Source organism: Falco peregrinus, chromosome 1 (assembly GCF_023634155.1).
Source record: "Falco peregrinus isolate bFalPer1 chromosome 1, bFalPer1.pri, whole genome shotgun sequence".
Lineage (NCBI taxonomy): Eukaryota > Metazoa > Chordata > Aves > Falconiformes > Falconidae > Falco > Falco peregrinus.
In genome coordinates, this window is record NC_073721.1 from 36,596,409 (window position 1) to 36,618,878 (window position 22,470).

Below are 22,470 nucleotides of genomic sequence, written 5' to 3' on the forward strand. Positions count from 1 at the left end.
TTTTTTTATCATTTTTCATTTTTTTCTCTTCGTTCTGCCTTTTATCAGGCAACAGCTTAAACCTCACAAACATACATCCTAACTCAACCCAAAAGACCTTGTTTGTGTCTTGCTGTTGTAATGGTAGACTTAACTATCGAATACAAACGTGAAAATTTTGCTTAACCCTGTAAATTATTTAAGGCAGGGATCAGCTCCAGGAAAGATGATTTTGCTATTAAAACTCTGGAGCGGGACCCAAAAGGCTGTGGCTATGCTAAAGCTTTCCGGAGTGATGCTACACCACTTGAATCCCAACTCAGCATCACAAAGAGATGAGCAGCCCAGCTGATGGCAAGAGCTTGTCCTTGATCCTGAAAGGCTGTGTTTGTTTAGTGTTTACATCACTCTTCTGAGTGCTTTTTAGCTTTAAAAATAATTACTGATGGATGACAGCAACACCCTATTTGAAACTTTGCATTAAAAAGGTGGAGTCACGCAGCAACTGGTCTGACCTGGTCTGTGTTATCTCAGATGAAGCATGCCTGACACAGGGACATTTCCTTTGGCGCCAGCCAACAAAATCACAGGTGCAGCTGGGAACCCAGGCACTGGGAAGCAGTGGTGGGGTGAGCGTCCCTCCACCACGTGCCCTCGGAGGGCAGGCACAGCACCGTCCTGCTTCGTGCCAGGCTCCTCAAAGACCTTGCTGCCATCGGCTGAGAGGTGGACCCAAAGAACTTGCTCTGAGCTTTGCCAAGGTAAAACGGGATACGCTGGAGCCAAGAACATCTAAGGAGCCGAAATAAAGTGCACCGTGATAAGTTGTGGGGTATTTGGTGCATGGCTGTAGGAGAGGGGGTGGAAGCAGGACATGCTTGAACCTGCAGTGGGTTTCGCAGGGATGAACTCCTTGCCCCTACAGTATATTACGGACTGCAGGAGACTGGGGGTGGAGAGGTCAGGAAAGGGATGCAGGGCTGTGTCTGTGCAGGACTCATTGGGGGATCAGGGCCTGATATTAGAGTGTTCTAAGAATGACCTTTCCTTTGAAGTTAAGTTACTAGTAGTAGTAGTAGTAGTGAGACTACAGCTGAAAGGCCTTCCCTACCTCACCTCGAAATAAATGGTTCAATTTACTCCAATGCTTACCTATCAGCTGGTGATTAAGTGATCAAGCAGATCAGGGCTGATAAGCACACATGGCTGATAGCAATGATCCAAATGGCTTTTCCAGACTATCGATATCATTTAGAAACACAAATTAAGTTTGCTCCTGGGTTCTTTCAAATACAATCTCTGAATAGCAGCTCTATGAATAACTTTTATCTTAAACGCCAGAGGAAACTTCACTCAAAAATGTTGTTGAAAATCCTTTAAGAATTTAATTTTCTTGCCCATAAATTGCAGCTCTAGAGAAAAAAGAACCCAAAACTTCTGTTTGTCAAGTCAGGGAGACAGTCTTTGAGAGATTCTTATATGATATCCTGCATATGCAAATTCTTGGCAAACAGAAAGAATCTCAAAGCTATTTTCTTGAAACCTTGTTACCTTTAAGAAAATGCTGATATTTTGCATCCAACTCATTAAATGCCTGAAGCACTCCTATGGCCACTATGACTTTTTTAATCAGTCAAGAAAACTTTTAGGTGAATTCCAGATTATATTTTTAATTATGTTTGAATTGCGTTCTTATTTGCTTTAGATGTTTGTGGTATGGATCACTACTCTTTTTCTTCTTGATGCAGCCAGAGGTAAGACACATAGCTGATAAAGTCTATAAACAGTAAAAATCATTGTGTGCAGCTCACACCAAAGTATATCTATACTTTAGAATATATAGTTTATAGTGGTTTATAGTGGTTTAGAACAGATTTAAAATATTTCCTCATTAGGAACACTGAGTTATGTCATGTCTTTCCCACATTTAACCTATTACTTTTTAATTCTGTAAAGGTTTTTGCAGCTAGCAAACAGAATGGGAATTAGAAAGATATTTTTATATATTAATTGACACTAAAATTCTTCCAGAACAGTTTCCTCTACCTGCCCTTAATCCACACGAGCATTTATGGTAGCTCCAACACTTGTAATGCCAGCCTAGGCGCTTACTCTTCACAGTGTTATTCAGAGAACAAGAACATAGTCCTGGTCTGAAACACCTCTTTACCACTAGAAAAGAATAGCTCGACAGGGACTGGCACATACGGCAGAGAGAAACAGAAAGACACAATCCAAAAGTTTGCTGGCATCAGCGGAAAGACCCCTGTAAAAAATAAATGACTGGCTCATGTGTGGAGTTTCCAGCTGCAGCTCCATGATTAAATCTCTTTCTCTAGACGTATTTCCAGTATGTATCACCCTACCCCTGTGTTTCGTACAGAGTAACGAGTAAGTAAATCGCAGTCTAATGTAGTATGACCCGGTCACCTATCCGAGTAACAATAGCTTCTCATTGTTTTCACACCTTTTTAATAGCAATGAAAATTATTTGGGATTTCACAGCTGTTGTGCTATAATAGTGGGTAACAATGACATTTAATGGCAACACCCGTATATCATATTTGCATCATTACTGTGTTAAAGCCATAATAGAAATTGGGAAACTGTAGTCCCTCAAGCACAGACCGCACTTCCTGAGGCTGTGCTTGGCTCTAGGCTTCCACTCAAACTCCACTTTATTGCTTCCTAAAATCTTACGGTGATAAAAAACCAAGGAAGATGTTTAAGGTACCTTGTGGAGCAATCAGAATTGCTTCATGAATTATTGCACAAGAAGTAACAATTTAGATAATCCCTGGAGCATTAGGACTAATTTGAAGGACAGCTCTGCACCGGCAGCAAAAGCTGGTTTGTTCTCTGAATCCATAAAGGATCAAGATTTTATCGTCTTTTTCCAATGGCTGTGTTAACAATATTTTTGACCAAACAAACCCTGCATTCTCCTGAGTTCATCAAACTGAGGTCTACACTATGTCTGCAGCAATAATCAGTCTGGAAGTTCAAGGTCCTGCTACATGCACAAGAGTGCAACTGAGACACTTAACACAGAACAAACACAAGTGCCACCCTAACCTGAACCAGCCCTTTTCTGCTTTCCTGGTATAGGCACCCTCCTGCCAGCTTCTTGTAAGGTGGCGGCAGCCTGACCTGCTGCATTCCCAGAACACTAACATTCTCCTTTGTGAAACCTAGGAAGGGAAGTTTGCTACAAAAGGCTTGGATGCTTTACAGACAGTCCCCCTTGGTCTGGGATCCCAGGGAGACAACTGGCAGGCTTGCCCAGCTCTCCAGAAAATGTGAACACAAAGTTCTTTCTTTACACTAGAGACAACATCCTGAAGTATCAGGTAAGAAACTGCTTTGGGTTTATATACTGATAGCATACAACACATTCAACAAATTATACAGACAGTTTCTTTTGTGCTCATAAGTCTCCCAGGAGAATCCCAAATTCTATTTTACACACAAACAGCCCATCATTATTTTCTTCCTTTTTTCTTTTTCCTCATTTCAGCTCTCTGATGAGCCAGGTATATACACAACATACTAATTGCAGCCTTCTAACACAAGTCATCTGAGACATTTTGGACATATTTTATGTACTTCTCTACAGTAAGCTAATGGCCCAAATCCAGTTCCAGGTCTAGCATTATAAAGCCAGAGGCAGAGAAGGCAGTATAAAAGGAAAGCTCATTTTGCCTCCTGTGTGTCCCCAGATTAAAAATGTGCTGCAGGCCCATACACACAATGCAACGCAGGGATGTGGTTCATACATGTGATTACTGGGTCCTATGAACTACATACAGCTGGTCTCAGGGGCTCTGCTTACGTGGTAGCCAACACTGAGCCCTAAGAGTAGGTGGATAGTTAAGAGTGAAGATCACCAGAGAAGGTATTTCTGTTCACCAGAGAGAGGAAGGGAAATCGGATGAAAAATGAAAGGGAAGATTAGAAAGGAAAACAGAAGACTAAATAAAAAACGAAGGAGAGAAAGAAATCATATGTGGAAGAAGAGGGAAATAACCAAAAAGAGAATGAAATCAGGATGGATAAAGAAAATAAACAAACATTAAATGTTTTTTGGAAGACTGGGACTGAGGGAAAATGGAAATTCAAAAGCATGGAGAGAGCTTGGAGGTTTCTCTTATGGAGAGCTGAACTAGGTCATCCCTCATGACGACACATCAGATAGAGAAGCACAGAGACAGCAGGCTTTGGAGCTAGATGGAAGAAAAAAAGTAATAATGTGAAGTTATCACCAACATCTGCAGACTAATGGCAGTGAGAGAAAGCTCCGGACTGTGACAGAGTGACAGATGAAAGTAGCTAAAATGAGCCTGCAAGACTGTTTAGGATGGATCAAATGGGGAATGTACTGAACGACACCAGCAGGATGCTCAAGGTGTTGGAGGTGTCTGAGCCGGGCTCACCCATAACATGAAGCAGTTTTCTGGGGCTATAGACTAGTCTGGTGAAAGAAGAGAAATGACCATCAGAGAGTGTGAATTTCACTTGGACAAAGAGCAAGAAAAATTAAGCAAATGAATATGAAGGGGGGGGGGGAGGGGGTTGTTGGCTTACATTACATGAAAAAGGCTTCATAGTTGTTGGGATTTTTTTTATAAACAGCAGTCACAAACAATGGAAGTGTTTAATGATTTCTCCTGTTTGAGTCACCTCAGAACAAGTCCAACATCTCTAGCTAAGAGGAGCTATGAGGTTTTAACTTTAATCAATCTTTCACTGAAGGTGAGCCATGTGCTAATTAGTGCATGACATCTCCATTTAAGCTTACAAAACCATAACAAAAAATAAGAGCCAAGTTTTGAAACAACCTAGTATTCAGAATTTCTTTAAAAGAGAAAAATGCTTTTTTTCTCAATAATCCCCCAAATACCTACAGCCTCTGACATTGTAAGCCTGGTGGGCTTTCTCATAAAATATAAATAAGCTTAGTGAGGAAGGTCTTGTCTTCAAAGAAAAAAGTAAGAAAAGCAGGTATAGATTCAAAGTCAACCACATAATACCTTGCAGAAGATGCTATCTTTGTATTTCTGTGGCCAAGTTTGATAAAATCTTGTATTTACATGGTATGTTGTACCAGTATATCTCAAAGCATTGTGCAAAAGGCACCAGTATCATTAGTTCTATTAACTAGAGGAAGTGAATCATTTGTTGAAGCAATTAATTGATATCCCCCAGCAAGACAGTTTACAAGAGAGGAAAAAGACCCTTCTCGTCAGAGCCAAGAACTATGCCTTAACCGTTGGGCTACTTTGCCCTGTATCAAAACGTACACTGGGATGGAGCAGTCACATCCTCATTGTGTTGTTTGTTGGTTCTTGTTGGGTTTTTTTTGACACAGAAAATATCTGCTACAAATCCTTCAACTATCAAAGCTTCAAATTTCCGAACACACAGGAAAACTCGCTTCATCATACATGGCCACCTCGCTGGAGCAGACCTCCCCTGGATAACCAACATGTGCAGGGTACAGTATGACTATTGTCTGACAAACATTTTACTTACATTTGAAAGTGCACATACCCACATCACATCAACTGGCATAAAATCCCCATATAAATTTTACTCATTGGTTCTCTTGTTAATTCAGGATATATATGAGGGGGAAAAAAGAAAGAAGCTCAGTTCCACATGACCACCCTCTTGTTCCTCCCTTCAGCCTTCTTCTAAATGGCCTTTTGCTGCAATCACCTCCACAAAAAAAGCTATAATTAATTGATTTCTCAACTCCCTGCCAATAACAAAGGTGGAAAAAAGTAATTTTTCTCTACCTCAGCAAAAGGTCAAAATAAACATTTCTGTTTGAGTGAGCCATTTGAGCTAATAAAAAGACAATATTTTGATCAACAGATTGGTTTCATTTTGTTTAGGCACATTTCAAAAATGAAATTGTTTCAGAGTGAAAAATCAGAATGTTCCATTGCCAGAAGTGCATAAATAGAATATTTTGGTTAAAATAGATGAATTCTGGGGCTAAACAATCCAAGCACATGAAAAAAAAAGTTTGTGAATCCTTTTAGATGATCCAAGCATATAAATTTTGAAGAATAACACTTGGACGATAAAAAAGAAGTTATACCATCCTCTTTATCTAACTGGGGTACTGTCATTAAGGGAAGTTGATACCTTAAACCCAAGCAAATCATCTGGAATGGAAAACAGAACGGAAGCAAGTTTCTGCATGTCTTTATAGTGTTCAAATCACTGCCTCCACTCTGCCTCCTTGTGTTGATTCTTCAGTATTAGTAGGAATTAATACTCTAAAGACATGTCTTTTTTACCAGTCACATAAACGAAGTGAGATGCCAGCCATAGCAAAACAAAATACTGTTTGCACATACCCTGCTACAGTTGTAATTCATGCCTGTTGGCGTCTGTTCCTCTGCTTCCGTGTTTTCCACCAGTTCATGTTTCACACTGAAGACGTGAACTGCATTTTGACTGATTGGAGAGGTGGCTCTAGCGGTTTGTACACCGACGCAGTTAACAACGTCCGCATTGTGGGGGCCGAGCTGGTCTACCTGGTGAACCTTCTGGAGGTAAATCCATCTGTGGAATGTGAAAGTTGGTAGATAGTTTGTATGGTAAAGGCTGGATTTGGGGTGGCACTTTGAGGTTTGAGGCAATAGTCAGGAAGTACCGAGGTAGTGAATAATGCAGCTGAAAACATCATTAGAAGTCCCTAATCCTGCATGAATGGAAATACCTACTTCAGTGTCAGCCCATGGATAAGCATGTCCCTAAAGGCTTACAGGCCATAGTTCTTGAAAGTTTTGCCCATGATGGGCTTTTTGCTGGATAACACATCAGAATCGAGACTATCTAACAGCATTGGCAGGATGCAGAGTGGCAACAGAGGACCAGTGCAGGTAAACCACCAACGCAGGTAAAACACCAATGCAGGTAAAACACCAGTGCAGGTAAAACACCAGTGCAGGTTAAACACCCCTCTGTGAGCCACGCACGCTGCCTCTCACTGGAGCTGAACGGCAACGCAAAGCAACTCCTGCAGCCACCACCACCACCAGGCTTCCCATGCAGAAGCTCAGCTGAGCCTGGCACACCAGCAGCATCCCTGGCACGATTCTCCCCGTCCTGCAGGACATGTGTGGTGGAACTTCTCCATAGCAGGACAGCAGCTTGGTTCACACGGAGGGTATGCCACAGGGAAAGGCAGTGAAAACTCCTTCACCGCAGACCACTGTCCTGACCAGACAGACGGGTTCGGGGGTGAGGCAGTGGGGATAAGCCATCAGTGCAAATGTAGGGGAGCTACCTGCAGAAATTCCCTTTTCTTTCTTTTCTATCATAAGGGCCACTTCCTGACGGAGGTTACTCCCTTCCAGAGGTGTGATATAAGAGCAGTGGGATGAGTTGGGAATTGCTTCTCTTTAGGTACAGATCCCACCACCCACAACAGTAACTTCCCAGCCAAGACAGTCCCCTCCATCACCCCTGGTCTGGCCGTGTCCTGGCACAGCACGGGGCCATGATGCAGTACCACAGGCTTGTATTGCCTGCTTAACACGCTTGTTTTTTTCCTTTCCATACATCTTCACAGAAAGACTATGGCTACTCTCCTGCCAACATTCATTTCATCGGCCATAGTCTGGGAGCACATGCTGCAGGGGAGGCAGGGAGAAGGAAACCTGGCATTGGAAGAATAACAGGTACTGAAGCTATTTCACCTGATGACGTTTTATATTATCATGCAGTTCAGGAGGGCTGAAGAATCACTTCTGCCTTATGAACACACCATACAGGCTGCAACATGCTGGTTTGTCATAATTAAGAGTATACAGTTAGCATGGCAGCATACAAACAAAGCCACGTCCTAGCACATACCATGCATGTCACAGGTCAGTGTTCACAGCTCTGAAAAGTCTCAACTGCAACAGATCAGAAAGCCTTAACTGTCCTGACTGTGGCTAAATAGTGGCCACCTTTCACAGGTCACAAGTCCCAGGGAGCACTCGGTTATGATTTTTTAATGCTATAAAAGAACAGGAACAAAATACTGTATTACATGTGGGATAACAGACCTGTAAAACACTAGCAACTCATTGGCATGTTAGGTTTTAAAAGCCCACTCTAACACGACTTTCAGCAGTTCAAAAGATTGAAAATCTGAAATGAAAAATTTAAACCCCTCAATCTAGTGTGTCAGGATAAGACAGCAAATACTGTGTGGTGTCAGGACACCCTGAAAAGGACCATAGCTATTTGTCACAGAGCTACAGAGAGAGACACACTGTCATGGCATGCTCACACATCACTTTTTTTAAAGGCTCACTATTTTCTGTTTTTCTTTCTCCTCCAGTCAGTTCTTTTCTCTGCAGAGACATTGCTTTGACTAAGCTGTGTGTGCTGTAAGCAGTCACATAAGCAATTCAGGGAAACTGGGATCAGAACTGTGTTGCTTTAAGCCCCAAGAATGCTCACTGACACTGAAGTGAAGGGGTAACATTTTCAATCAGGTTCTTTTGGAAATAAAAATAGATTTTTTTGACCAAATAAAAATTCTCAAACAAATCTACGTGCTTAGAGCAGCATATCAAGATTTCGTATTTTTCACTAACATGCAAAAACCACCTCCAAACCTCTTCTTATAACATTGTTCAGCAAAAGTAAGCAAAGCACCCACCAGCATTTTACTGTGCTGCAGTGTCTCCAGGCACCTTTCCATTAAAACCTTTCTTGTTTTGCTGGCTGTGGATCACAAAACGTATTTTTATATGTCAGGCAAAGACAGAAATCTAATAACATACATTGTACACACACTGTATGTTATGATATACATAATTACTTACTCAGTCAGACGTGTCTCCATTCATTTAGGTTTGGATCCAGCTGGGCCCCTTTTTCAGTACACTCCCACAATGGTTAGGCTGGATCCTTCAGACGCAGAATTTGTTGATATAATTCATACTCACGCTGGTCATCTTTTCTTTGATTTTGGTAAGTTTTTGCACAAAGGCTGACACCAACACAGAGGTTGGCCACAGCACACCTGATAGTGGTCAGCCTCCGTTCATCATGCATTTCAGCTCCAGGGATTCTCCAGACTTGTGGCCACCTGGATTTTTACCCGAACGGTGGCAAGAAGATGCCAGGATGCAAGCAGCTTCGTGTACCTCCTGCAAGTAGGAATATCAATGACCTTATGAAAGGTAAATATATCTTAAGGTAATACCTCATTATAAGCCATAGTTAGAAATAAAGGCTAGGTTAAGGTAAAGCCTTCTGAATGTATGCATTATTTATATAGCTCAGATTATGAGCAGGGAGAGAATCCTCAAAAATGGAAGACTTAAACCTGCCTGTGAAATACCCTTCAATTTTCTTTTGTACTAACCAAGGCAAATTCCAGATAGAAATTTTGGTTAAAGCATGCAGACTTGTTCATCACAATCATTATAAAAGCCGGCCACTGTGCTGGCAGACTGATCTCACTGGGAATTCCATACATGAAGGACCAGTAAAATTTCATTCAAGGGTAATCCAAAAATGAGTATTTTAAAATCTGAGCTTCTCTTCTCCCTAGAAAGACATCAGCCCCAGTATTACTGGGGTTAGACATACTCATCCACGCCATTAGCAGCTTTAGTGTCTTCAAAGGGAACAGCACAAGATTAAAAATATAGAAGATGATAAAATGACGGCTCCATTGATAGTTCACGTTCTAAGAAAGCTGAGCAGTTAATCAGGATTACCTTGTCATCCAGTACAACAGAAGCCCCAAATCCTGTCTTCTGATCATAACCCACAGAAATGAGAATATCTGTTATTCACAGCCAAATTTTTTGAAATCTCTATCACTAGTTTAGTAATGTGATTTCAAAAACACTGTCTTAAAACTGTTTGGAGAACTTAGTAACAAAGAGGACTGAAAGCTGGCTGTGCACAGTCACTCAGAACCAAAACACTTTCCAATTGGACTGCATAAGGTTATCTGCACTTTCAAGCAAAAAATTTAAATACTTTCCAGAGACATTTCACAAGGCTGTTTGCAATGTTCTGTGGTGAAGGAGAAGCTCAGCTCTAATGAACACAAGCACTTTCTTCTTTCCTGCACTGACGGCTTATAAATTTCACTCTGATGGGAAAATGTACTTGTTTCAAATAATTCTGACAAAATCAAGGACGCACTGCCAAAACATCTTGCTTTTCAAAGTGTTTCACATAATCACTACTGTCAAATGACTGCAGATTTTCTAGAGCTTAAAAACATTAAAAGCCACTGAATTTAAAATAATTACTACAATTACCTTTAATTCTAGAAATGAGTGGAAACTGTGGTTTCACACAATACCATGTTGTGATAATGGTAAGCAAATGAAAACTACTTCATAGTAACTACTATATGCCTTACAAAAGCTGTACAAATTATTATGAATTATTCCAGACTTTGACATATCAAAGGGAAATTCTCCTAAATCATCCTTGGTTCTCATGCTAAATTAAAAGCAGTTAAGTACACATAGCAGGATAGGAGGCTGCACGAGGTCCACCTTGGTGCATCTCCACCTTTTTTAACTCAGTATGAGCACAAGAACACAGGGATTAGAACCTAGGCTCTTCCCCTACAAAAATATATGTAGCCATAAGTTCACTTTATACTATAAATCCAAAAAATTCACACTTTAAACATCTTTTAATTACTACTACTTTTAAACTCTGAGATGTCACTATATGTCCAAAGGCTTCTGAGGAAAAAAAAACCACAAGTGTTACTTTGGCATGGACTTTACATTAATGTATAGCTTTCCTCTTTTTTATTTGGGCTTTTTTCCAGAATATAGATCTATCGGATGTGGACATAAAAGAAGTCTACGGTATTATGCTGAGAGTATTATCATTCCAAATGGATTTGTTGGGTATCAGTGTGAAACATACCGAGCCTTTGTATTGGTAAGTATCAGGTACGTATTTATCTGAGATTATAGCCCTATCTTCTTCTCTTAATAATTTCTGGGACAACTTCTACATAAGATAAAGGGTGGGGGCTATGCAGACTCACTGACTACCTTCATCCAGACCATACCCCCCCAAAAAAGGTAAAATGTAAAAGCAGCGAACTTGGAAAAAATTAGAATAAATATTAGAAAAATAATAAATATGAACACCAAAAACAGTTAACAAAGGGAGAGATGAGTTGAGTAAGAGAGCAAAGAGAGGCAGTGGCTGGGCTCACCTTTTGTGCAGGTCAGCAGTAAAGGACACTGGTTGAAGGAAGTCCATCTAAATCTGGTGGAACCCATCATCAAGGAGACAGCCTCTAGGTTTTAGAAATGTTTGAACATTTCATAAGCAAAAAACGTTCCCATATAGAGCAGGGGAGATATTTATACAGCACAACATTGCTCACACAACCCTCAGGTGGTACAAGAAAGAAGGCAGCCTAATGTCCTGGCGTGTCATGCCTTACATAACTGGTCTTTTAGTGGACCAGTTCTGGCAATGCAGCTGAGGACTGGTCAAAGAGGAAGAGAAGTCTGAATTTATTTCCATCTGCTCCCAAAAGGAATTATTATGATACTGCAGAAAAGTTGTTAGTGTTTGTAGCAATATTGCCACATAGATTTAAAGTTTGATGTCATTCAGTACTTGAAAACCTCAACCCTGTACGATGTAGTGATGCAAGGGAAATGGTTTTTTTTCAGTCTCATAATAAACAAATGATGATGATAATTTAGCTTTTTGTTCCTCATTGTCCCTCTAATGCCCAAATAGCCAAGGGATCCACAAATACCAGTTCCTACAGAACTTCCAAAATATCAAAATTGAACTATCTAAACATAACAATGCTATTTTTTCCAGCTGCAGTTGAATCACTTTTACTGAAAATTTACATGCTTTTCTGTTTGATTTTTTAAAGGATATCGAGGTCTTGGTCTGAATGTTTGATCTGTGTAGGTAGATTAATTTCATTAAGGTTCTACAAGGATAATAAAGGCTGAAAAGCAGACAGTACACATGCCAAAACAAGACCCTGAGCTTCAGTGTTCCTAAGCTTAAACATCTTCACCATGCAAGTGAGATGTCCAGCCAGACCTCCTTGCGAACACAGTTACCCACCCTGTAATTAGCAGACAAACTTTCAAAGGACCCTACGAAAGGTGATTACCTATATTTTATAGATCACGTAGTAATGCACAACATGTATTGAGGTATTTACTTATAGTCTTTGCAAGAGCGTAAGGAATTAGACCAGATTTTCAACCTTTTTCTCTCTGATTTTCAACCAGATGAGATAAGCTGACTGATCATCTCAGCTCCTTTTTTCACCACACCAATAAAGACTGAAGATATAAGCTGAACTCAGAAGCAAGTACCCTTTCAAAAAAGCTGGGAAAAAGCTGAAATACCTTCATTTCTTAAACTTTAAGCAGTGGGCTTAAAACAGATAATGTCTTGTAACACACATTGTTATTTTTCCCCAGGGAGATTGCTTCCCATGTCCGAAGGAAGGATGCCCACTGATGGGTCATTATGCTGATAGGTTTTTACATAAAACTGAGAAAGAACAACAGAAGGTTTATTTAAACACAGGGCCCTCCCCTCCATATGCACGTAAGTGCTTACTTTGGGTAGTGAACTCTAAAGTGGTAATGAATTTTGGGTGAACAAATACCTTACACTTCTACAGAGAGCTGCTGGAGCTAATGAGTGGCACTCCGTACAAAATCTAGAGTTTCAAGTGTGTTAGAAACGTGCAGTACCAGCACTGTCTGGGGAAGGCTGTGGTAATTATATGAACAGATCAACTGATGCTGACCTCCGAGTCCGAGTTAGAAACCCCGCTAAAATTTTGTCAATGAGATGATGGCTTCAAAAAGTCTATAAAGCTGAAGGTGGGAGGAATGTTATTCTGTATAAAATTTCAAATAAAAAAAGTTCTATTGTTTTTATTGACAAAAACTTATAAACCTGGATCATTTCAGGTTATTTTTGCAAAGCTCATCAAGCCAAAATATCAGGGGCTAATAACAAGTATAGTTTTAATTTTGATTAATGTAGAAGCAGCCACAAAACTGGGAAATAAGAAAATTCACAAATAAATTGTAATTCATCACAGGTGATGAACTGCAGAGACAATAAATAAGGGAGGGTCTTCGAGGTCCTTACTCACTAGACACTAAAATATGGAAGAAAAATTAAGGACAAAAGCAATTTTATATCATGTCTCCATAAGAGCAAAAAATAATAAAAAAATATTTGAGTTTAGAGAACCCAGCCAGTTCTCAAATCTGAATACATTAATTTCAACATTTGCAAACTTTTTATAGAAATTATAGCTTGAAACCAAATATAACCTTATGAAGTGGGTGAAGAGATTCTCCTTTTAATAGCCTGAATTAAAGCCAGTTCAAAAACTTCCCAAAGCTGGTTGCTTGAAATCAGTATGTGCTATTGCACCTGAGACCCTTCTTCTGCCTTAGAAAGACGTGTGGGATGACAGGATCTCCTGACAGCTGTCGGGCTGTGCACAGGTATAAGAAAAACCCTGAACACTCTGTACTGGGATCATCCTGGGAAAGCAGCCAGTTTTTTAATGTATCTTTAACACCACCACTGTCCAGTGGACCTCACTTGAGAGTTGAAAGCTAATACGCTACCCATAAGATCCCCCAAATTGCTCATAAGCGTAACAAATTAAAAAAATAAAAGTGAGACCAAGTGGAAGAGCAAGATACAGTATTGGCCATGGCAGATTAAACACTCATCATAGTCAGCAGCTCAGCAAAGATTGGATCTGTGATATAAACCACTGTCAAGGAAATCAGTACTGCCAGAATCACACAGAACATTTGCCTTAATAAGGAGTAACATTTTGTTTCCTTACAAGCACACTTGTGCCATCCATTCCTCTCCCTGAAAGACATTGAATCATATAAGTTTTACCATTAGGGAAGAAATCTTACAACCATAATCTGTTTCATTTTGCTTTCAAAGGCTGGCGAAAAGAGATACATGTCAAAGTATCTGCAACAGAAACCATGAAAGGAAATATTGACGTAGCCTTGACTGGAACTGATGGGATCAGGAAAAAATATACAATTGACCAGTAAGTTTAACATGTCTGTTGAAAAATGTCTCTATCATTATCATATTGAATTTATGCACAGCTATTTTTACATATCTCATCTTGTTCTATGTGATCTGTGATTTACACTGGTAATAATAGTAGCTGATAAATGGTTGAAGTCCCCGTGCTACAGACCATGGTCAAAATCTGCTTGCAGGTCATTCTTGCTCTGTGTTTTCTTTTCTGAGGATGGTGGTTACCATAGCAAAGTGGGCAAGAGCAAAGAGCTCTGTGGCTACTGCTGGACTCAAACATCCTTTGATCATCTTCACTGAGAAGACAAAGAGCTGCACGATGTACAGGCTTTTAATCATTCCCTCTTCTAGTGAATATGAGTAAAAAGGTTGCAGCTTGCTTATGAACTGTGCTGAAGTCTAGGATTCCTGTCCACTCAGCCTGGCTTTTTCCAGTAAACATGAATTTAAATCTCATAAACTGATCCTTGTCAAGAGCACAGTTTAAATATTGTAAAACCAGCCTCCTCTGTGTTTGAACATAGCCCTGTTACTGGTCTGTACCAGGAGTACCTTTGGTTGCAAATACACTACTGCAGTGATACACCTACAGGTAATTAGTACGTTAATGTCATGCTGTAATGTGTATTCCGTTATAATGAACACTGATACCACAGAAGGCACGAAGGTAAACTATAATTTTCAATTTTCTTCATGGCTGAGAGCAGGCAGAAACACTGAGAGAACTTCTTGACTTGGACTAACCTGAAGATAAATCTCATTTTCCAAAACCAATGTCTAGAGTAAACCCCATGGCAAAACTGACAAAGGCTGGGCTAACTAATCTAGTGTTTTCATCCTGAAGGGAACAGGAATTTAAGCAGCTAAGTAATTTGCATACTTCTGTAGAGCCCTTTGAGTAGCTGTCTCTTCCTTAGGTACCAACAAACCAACAGATTGGGTTGATAGGCTGAAATCCTGTAGTGGGATCCACAATAACTTCCCTACATAAGTAGGAACGGTGTGGTGGTTTCCTCATCTTTCTCAAGTAAGGTTAGTACAGAGACTGCGTGGCCTTCACCAATTTGTCTAGCTGCTATCTGCACAACAAACTAATGCCAAAGAGGGAAAAAAGTGACATTTAGTCCTCAGAACTTCCTCCAGGCGTTCAGGACAAGTCATGCTGGGAGAAGTGGGGTAGCCTCAGCTTCACCACAATAGCTTCTGGGAAGGCAAAAAGCTGCAATACTGATTTGGAGGAGGACATGAACCAAAACGTCAATGAGACATTCCTTCCTAATTCTTACAAAAAAAGTTAAATGGAAAGTATATATATACGTGTGTGTGTGTGTGTGTGTGTGTGTGTAAATAATGATTTCTTTAATCTTCTCATAACTTTAGCCTTGTTACAAACTTTGTCCAAAAAAATATTTTGATATATTTTGTGTACAAGAAATCTAAGGTCCAAGGACTTTGTAAAAGACTCTGCTACATGGCTAGTCAGCAGAGAGGGCAGAACTTGGGGTTTCTGGACCTGAGACATGATCCCCTACTGCCTGAGCTGAGAGCCTCGGACCCGCATCAGGCTCTGCATCAAATGTCCCCAAGGAACACATTCTCCAAGAACATGTTCTAAGCTAAAATTTTGCCTAACATCTCAGCCTGATAATTCTTGGGGAAAAAAAATTAATAAAATTATAACAATAGTATTCAAAGCTTCAACTTTTATAGCATCCTTCCCATACTTGTCCCCCTTTCTAACTAAATGGCAGCATTTTTTTCCCTCACTCGTAAAGACAAAGCATCATTTTTGTGCCTTTCTTTTGGCAGGGGAACTTTCCAACCAGGCAACACATATCTGAACTATATTGATACAGAAATCTCTGGAAACATTTCAAAAGTTGAGTTTCTCTGGAAAATGCATCTGAGTCATGTGCACAGAGGCTGCATGGGAGCTGAAGAAGTCACAATAATATCTGGGGAAAATGGAAATATGTAAGTACACATCTAATGATGCTCCATTCTGTGGGTTGAAGGGGGGGGGGGGGGACTACAAACAAACAAACAAACAAATAAAAAATAAATTTAAAAAAAAGCACAGAAAAAGTGAAGAAATACCTTTGCATGGTATCACTCCCCTTAAAGCAAGTGGGTTTAAGTACTGAAAATAAAAGCCTAATCCACATCTCGTGGCAGTACTTGGGTGTTTGGCTGACTACAGTTACTCCTCCCAGCTCAGCACCACAGCCCAACTTCCCCAAAGAACAGACATATCCAATCTGAAATTCGGGGTGGGGGGTGTGTAACACTGCAGTTATAAGAAAGCACAGGTTTTTCTCCTAAATTGCAGTGTCCTGTGCCTACATCTCCAGTAGCACATAGCACAGCACGCCAGAACAGCTCTGTGCAGTGCAACAGCACACCTGCCTTGGCTGGGTACTTTGTGCTGACTCCAGCCTGATCCCATGGACCGGGCACCCACTGGCATGTGCAGTACAGTAGGCGCTTCTGCAGCACACCTCTCGGTTTAGTTTGAACCAAATGAGTCCAGCTGGTATGTCCCAACACCACTCCGTCATGTAAACCGGTGTGGTAAGTGGGGAAAATGGAGCGAGAGCTTCCCTTCAAAAACACACTTCTGGTCCAAATTAAAATGCTAATGGAGTCTGAGCATGAAGGCAAACACATCTTAAAATGTAATAATTAGTCACTACTAGTCATTCTTTAAAGAAATCATTTGACAACACACAGTTTATGTCCTCAGTCTACTAGAACGCATGCTTTGATCGATGGTGAAATAAAAACAGGATTTATATCGATTATCTTAGGCTGCTGCTAAAAAAAAGTCCCACCGTGCTGAAAAATGTTTCCTTAATCTCTTCCTCCCTCACCAGGTCTGTGTTCTGCGGCCATGGGACCGTGTGGCCAAGCACGTGGCAACCCCTGGTGCTCTGCTAGGAATGCCGTGGTTGTCCACCGTGGCAACCCTCACTGTCTGGAAGAGGACACTTCTTCAGTCAGTGGCAAACTATTAACAAGGCTCCCTCAACAGATTATGAACCATTTGCCCAGCCCACTACAAAAGGTCTATTTCCAAATTAATATTGTCAGCTTTTATCCATCAGGGGAGTTACGCTTCTATGAATTCCAGTTACAATGACAGCTAATGTGTTTTGCTAGTAACACACGCATGGAAGTGTGATTATATTTAGAGTCAAGAAGGAAAATAATAAAATAGGAAAAACAATTCTAGCCAATTTCCCTTTGAAATGCAGTTAATTATCTTAGGAAGAGCATGCAAAAAAGAAGGGGGGGGGGGGGAGAAGGAAAAAAAAAAAAAGAAAACAGAAAGAAGACAAAAAAAAAAACCAAACAGAAAATGAAAAAAGCAGGGTGGGGGGCAGGGTGTGTAAAAAAAGAAGGAGCATAGACAGACAAATTCTTTAATAGTGCCTACTTGTTCAGGCAAAGGACACTCACATGCTTTCAGTAGCATCTGATTGCTTCTGTGCCAGGCATTGCCTGACATGTCCTTGCTTCCTGAAGAACACATTCAAACAACACTTTAGCAGCACGTCCAAAAGACTGCTTAGGAGCTGGGACTGCATACAGAGTTGTACAATAAACCTTGAGAAACTCTACCATCAAAGCTCACCATGTGTCAAGCAGGACAGCTTAATGTACAGCAAAATGTTTGATTGTTCCCTTTCTCCTGAGGGAGAACTCATTGACGTGCTCTATTCAGCTCCGCTGAATACGGGGCGAGTGAGGACTTTTTCTCTATATGTGAAACAGCCACGTTCTTTATCAAAACTATGTTGCACTATTGAGGATCTTCAATTTTCTGACAGCCTTCAAACTATTTTCTCTTTACTGGTGAAGTTGAATTTTCCACGTCTGCCTTGCCTTTCTCAAGCTGCTGAAGTTAGGCTGAGCTGCATTACTTGCATCACTGTATAGCATTGCACCCCCAAATTTGGCAGCATTTTGATTATGCTGATTAACAAAAGCAGATTACCAAGAGTTAAAAGCAGCAGCCAAAATAAGCTAAGATTGTTTGTTTAATACAAGCTACCCACAAAAATCATTTTGGTTTTTAATTGCTTGCTGTGGTCTAAGACTTACAGCTAATTTTTAAACTTACTATGAGGTTTATCATTGGGGTGCAGAAGTCCTGTGTGTGAATCAAGTTTGGCAACCCTGTTCTGTCCCATCCTAATAACTAGCTATTCCAGAATACGTCCAGTGAGGTTTACCAGAAGGTGTTAATGAGATGCATTACACAAGGCTGAACGTGAGTGATGAACAGGTGTGTTTCAAGTTATGCAGCAATAATTTTGAAATGTCAGAATCCAGTCACCTCCTATGAAGTTTGCCAGAGGAGCTTCCTTAGGCCGTTTGCAGCAAAGTTGACAACCTTCTCAGACTCACTCGTTCGGTACCCTTACCATCTCCACCATGCAGATCAGGATCCAGAAACCATCCTGAGCAGGGAACTCATCCTCCTCTGCCCCTTATCGAAACTCCTTAGCCAAGACCCCCTTCTTGCATAAGAAGGAACTCCCTCCTTATGTGTCCCACTGAAGAAGTAGAAAACAACCCCCCAGGTATTTCTATACAGTTGGGAAATACCTGCAGTTAGTAATTACACCACCTTTAACATCCTTTATAAATCAGGCATGGCTGGCTGCCCCAGATTTGCACAAATAAAAGAGACTCAGGGAGAGAAAAAGAGAGACTTATTTTCTCTCTCTTACAGTCAATAAGTGAAGCAAAAGAAATGTAAATATTTTCCTTGGGGTCACAAAAAACCATGCAGCAAGGTCAGGCACTGGATTGGGTCACCAGATCTACCAACAGAAGACAGCAGAGTGCGCAGTGCAATGCAAGCCATCGCTTCTCGCCAGAGGAGAGCAATGTCCTGTTGAACCCATGACTTCTATAAAACCCAGCCCCTCCTGCCTCCACACTTGGCCGTGACACTTTTGCAATTCTAAAAAGTAATTTGATATTTTTATGAATAATAAATCATATTCTTGCTTTCAAAAATATAAGCTTTCATTTTGTTTCATTTTAAGCTATTGATTTCAACAGTGTTCTGACAAAACATGACAGCTCATATGGGCTGATGACTTCTGCTACAAAAGCGGTCCATCTGATTAGAGCACTTAAAATACATATTTTCTCTTCCAATCAGTTCATCTAAAAATGAAAAAAAAATATTGCATCAATCTCTTCCCCTTGTGTTCTCCTGTTTTGCATTTTTCTCATACACTGTTTCTGGAGTTAATTTTCATTCTTTGGTATAGTAAACATCAACTGGACTTCTTTGCTAACACATCTACAGACAGAGGAAGAGATTTATTTTTCTGAGATAAAGGAGAAAAAAACCCCAACCATTGACAGCAGCTGTGTGTTCCTGGTAGCAAATAGTCTTCCTCTTGTTTCTGTATTTAAAAATTATACGTTTTTCTTGCATGAAACTTTTGGATACTATCACTTTGTATTAATGGTGCCAGCCCCAAAAATGCAAAGGTTTGATAGTTCACAAGACAATCTGCCTTTGACAAAGACTGGAACAGGTAATTCTTTCGTATCTTCACAACAAGGTAAGGCAGCTTTTTAGAACAATTTAAATGCATCTTTAAAATGTCAAGCAAGATGACCACGGATATGTTTGGCTGTCATGTTGAAAGGTAGCTTTCTTTTAATCAAACGTGCTTCATTTGTCTGGGTTTTTAAGGACATATTATGATTTCCATTCAGTCTTTTACATTATTTAAATATTCTGCAGCACACTGAATGCTTCAGAATTACAATACAAATTTCTTCTAATACTCCTTAAGCACTTGTTCACTACAAAATTATGCCAAAGGTAAATTACTAACAAAGCCATTATGAAGCATTCAAGCCTCAGCGTCTTTTCTCTCTCATGACACACTTCTGGCAATGGGCTAAGGTAAAACAAACACACACACAAACAAACCTCTTAAATCTTTTATAGACGGGAACAGCAACAATAAGTAATCCAAAATATTAACTCTCTGCTCCAGTTACATCATCTATATTTACTTTGTATGTAACATCAGAAAAATAATTTTAGGAGGAAACATACGCTTGGCACAAAGTGATATATGTAGGTATGCTGATGAGGAAACAAGGACCATCTTTGTCAGAGATCTCCATTAAAGGAATAAAATACTCTATTGCATAGCACAGCAGACACTTTTCTTTCCAAAAAAGCACAGCCTATCAAAGTGTCCCTCATAAATATTTGTGAGCCCAGAACAAAAAGCATAACAATAATTAAAACCAATTAAACAGACCTAATAGGTGGAGATCTCAACATTCAGTTTATGCAGTCACCTCTCTTCCCGCTTTTGATCCTCTATTTTATTTCTGTGACTTTTCAGATTTTTACATACCACTTTAATATCCTAGAATATATTGATAAAATCCTTGTAAATGAATGAATGAAATTTGCATGAATAAGCCTTACCAAGCCCTTCTAGTCTTTCATCTTTGTTAGAGACAATGCTTGACAACGCTCTTGCACAGAAAGCCTCCTCAGTGCCTTCATTCTGCCTTTAGGACTATCTCCTTTCTGATAATATCATTTTATAGCCCAGTCACTTGCCAGCATCTTTCCTTGTAGAAAACCCATGAGAAAGTCTGTAATTTTCTCCAGGTAAAAATACATCAGCCTTTTTTTTTTTTTTCTATTCCTGATATTCTGTACTTCACATGTTCCTACATGATTTTTCATCAGTTTTTATTTCTCTCTTTAGGCTTCTGTTTCCCCAAGAAAAGCTAATTCATTTCTACATATTTGCATTTTGATAAGTTTTTCTGACTTCTCCCTTTACATTTAATTTAGGTTGGAGTTTTTATCTTTGGATACCAAAAGCGAGTGAAAGATTACAGTGGATCAATTCCTGAGAACACACATCCTGAGGGTACTTTTGATAGATCTGAGATCTAGTTTGAATTTTTTTTTCAGCCCACAGTTGTGTCATACCTGTTACTCACCCACCTGTAAGCTCACATTGCCTGAGAGACAGTCTGTTTTCCCAGTTAGCATTCTTGCAGGGGCATCACCTCACTGTCTTCTCTTGCATTTCCTCCTGGATATTTTTATAGTGAAATTATTTACCTACAGTTCCGCCACCGTCTTCCTTCAGTGCAAATTACTGATTTTTTCCTACAGGAGCTCCAATTCTCCACTTTGTGTCTGTAACATAGAAGGTAAAATAAAATCTTTGGGAAGTGATTTTGCTGAGACTTTAATGCAGTCGTCAGGGTATCCTGTGTAACCCCTGACTGTAACAGTTGTCTTTGGCTGGCTCCTGGGACACAAGCTAAAATGAAAATCTTTGTGCATTCCCAACATTTGAGTTATTCTTCCAAAACCAAAGCTGACTGGGGTTGGAGTCGCCCATGGGAGGGTGAACAGTCGCTCACTGACCTGTCTATCTAAGTCTAAGTCTATCTAAGTGGGCTGTCTACAAAACTTGTGGTGCCCATTCTTCTTTTGCAACAATATAATATCAGGGACGTTGTAATTTCAAATAGTCGCCAAGCTGCTCTAAATCATTCTGTTTCCAATAATTCAGAAGAAGAAGTTGATAGCATGCCCAAATATATTTTTATGGCATATTTCCAAGACAAAAAAGAGCCAAGAATCTGTTCTTTATCTTTAAACTATCAAAGATCTAAAAACTTCCGGCAAGAACATGCATCATCACCAGTGCTTGCACAAGCAGAGCACGCCTACATTGCTGTGCTGCAGAAAAACACCCCTCTCCTCCCGGCAGCCGCAGGGCTGGATGGGGCAAGTGTCTTGCAACATCAGAAAGCATAAGCAGTATGTGAAAATACAGGCTGGCATCGGTGTCAATCCCCTTTTCATCCTGTAATTTTCTGCTTCTTTAACAGTAGGAAAGCATGGGACCAAATGCAGGAGATGTCCAGAGTCCTAGAAGCTCACTTTGTTCTGGGTCTGTATCCAAGCTGCTCAGAGCCATTCTTGCACCAGTCGAAACATGCTAGGAGATTTGCCTTTCAATCTCCTAGGCAAATCTACAGTTATTCGCTTGTATTTCACCTGCTTCTTTCAAATAAGTTTAATATTGAATCATTAACAGGAACTTAGAGCATTCAGAATAATGAACTTCACCCTCTTCACTAATTCTGCCCGTTACTTGCAGAGAGAGCCTGGCTGTCCCTACTGACTCCTCTCTGTCTTTTTCATCCCTGGTCACTTTCATCATCTGCTCCAAAATTCTCTCCTAGTGTTACTTCCTTTAAATACAAAGCTCCATGAGTCTCCAGCTCACAAAACCAGAAGTTAACATTATCTTTGTGTGCTTTGACTGAACTAATTAGCAGGCAGCACATATTATGGAAGCTCATAAATATTTA

The 22,470-nt window shown here is 40.2% G+C and overlaps 1 protein-coding gene across 1 annotated transcript; it reads left to right on the plus strand.

Annotated features, from left to right (window-relative positions):
* The first annotated feature begins 1,684 nt into the window (after nt 1–1,684).
* On the plus strand, nt 1,685–21,031 carry LOC101917926 (pancreatic lipase-related protein 2-like). Its single transcript, XM_055791090.1, is given in 14 exon segments — nt 1,685–1,733; nt 3,175–3,329; nt 5,348–5,473; nt 6,411–6,545; nt 7,568–7,676; nt 8,845–8,964; nt 9,054–9,176; nt 10,802–10,917; nt 12,450–12,579; nt 13,963–14,074; nt 15,880–16,048; nt 16,944–17,065; nt 17,565–17,814; nt 20,927–21,031. Coding segments are annotated over 14 exon segments (1,821 nt in total).
* Nucleotides 21,032–22,470: the final 1,439 nt, after the last annotated feature.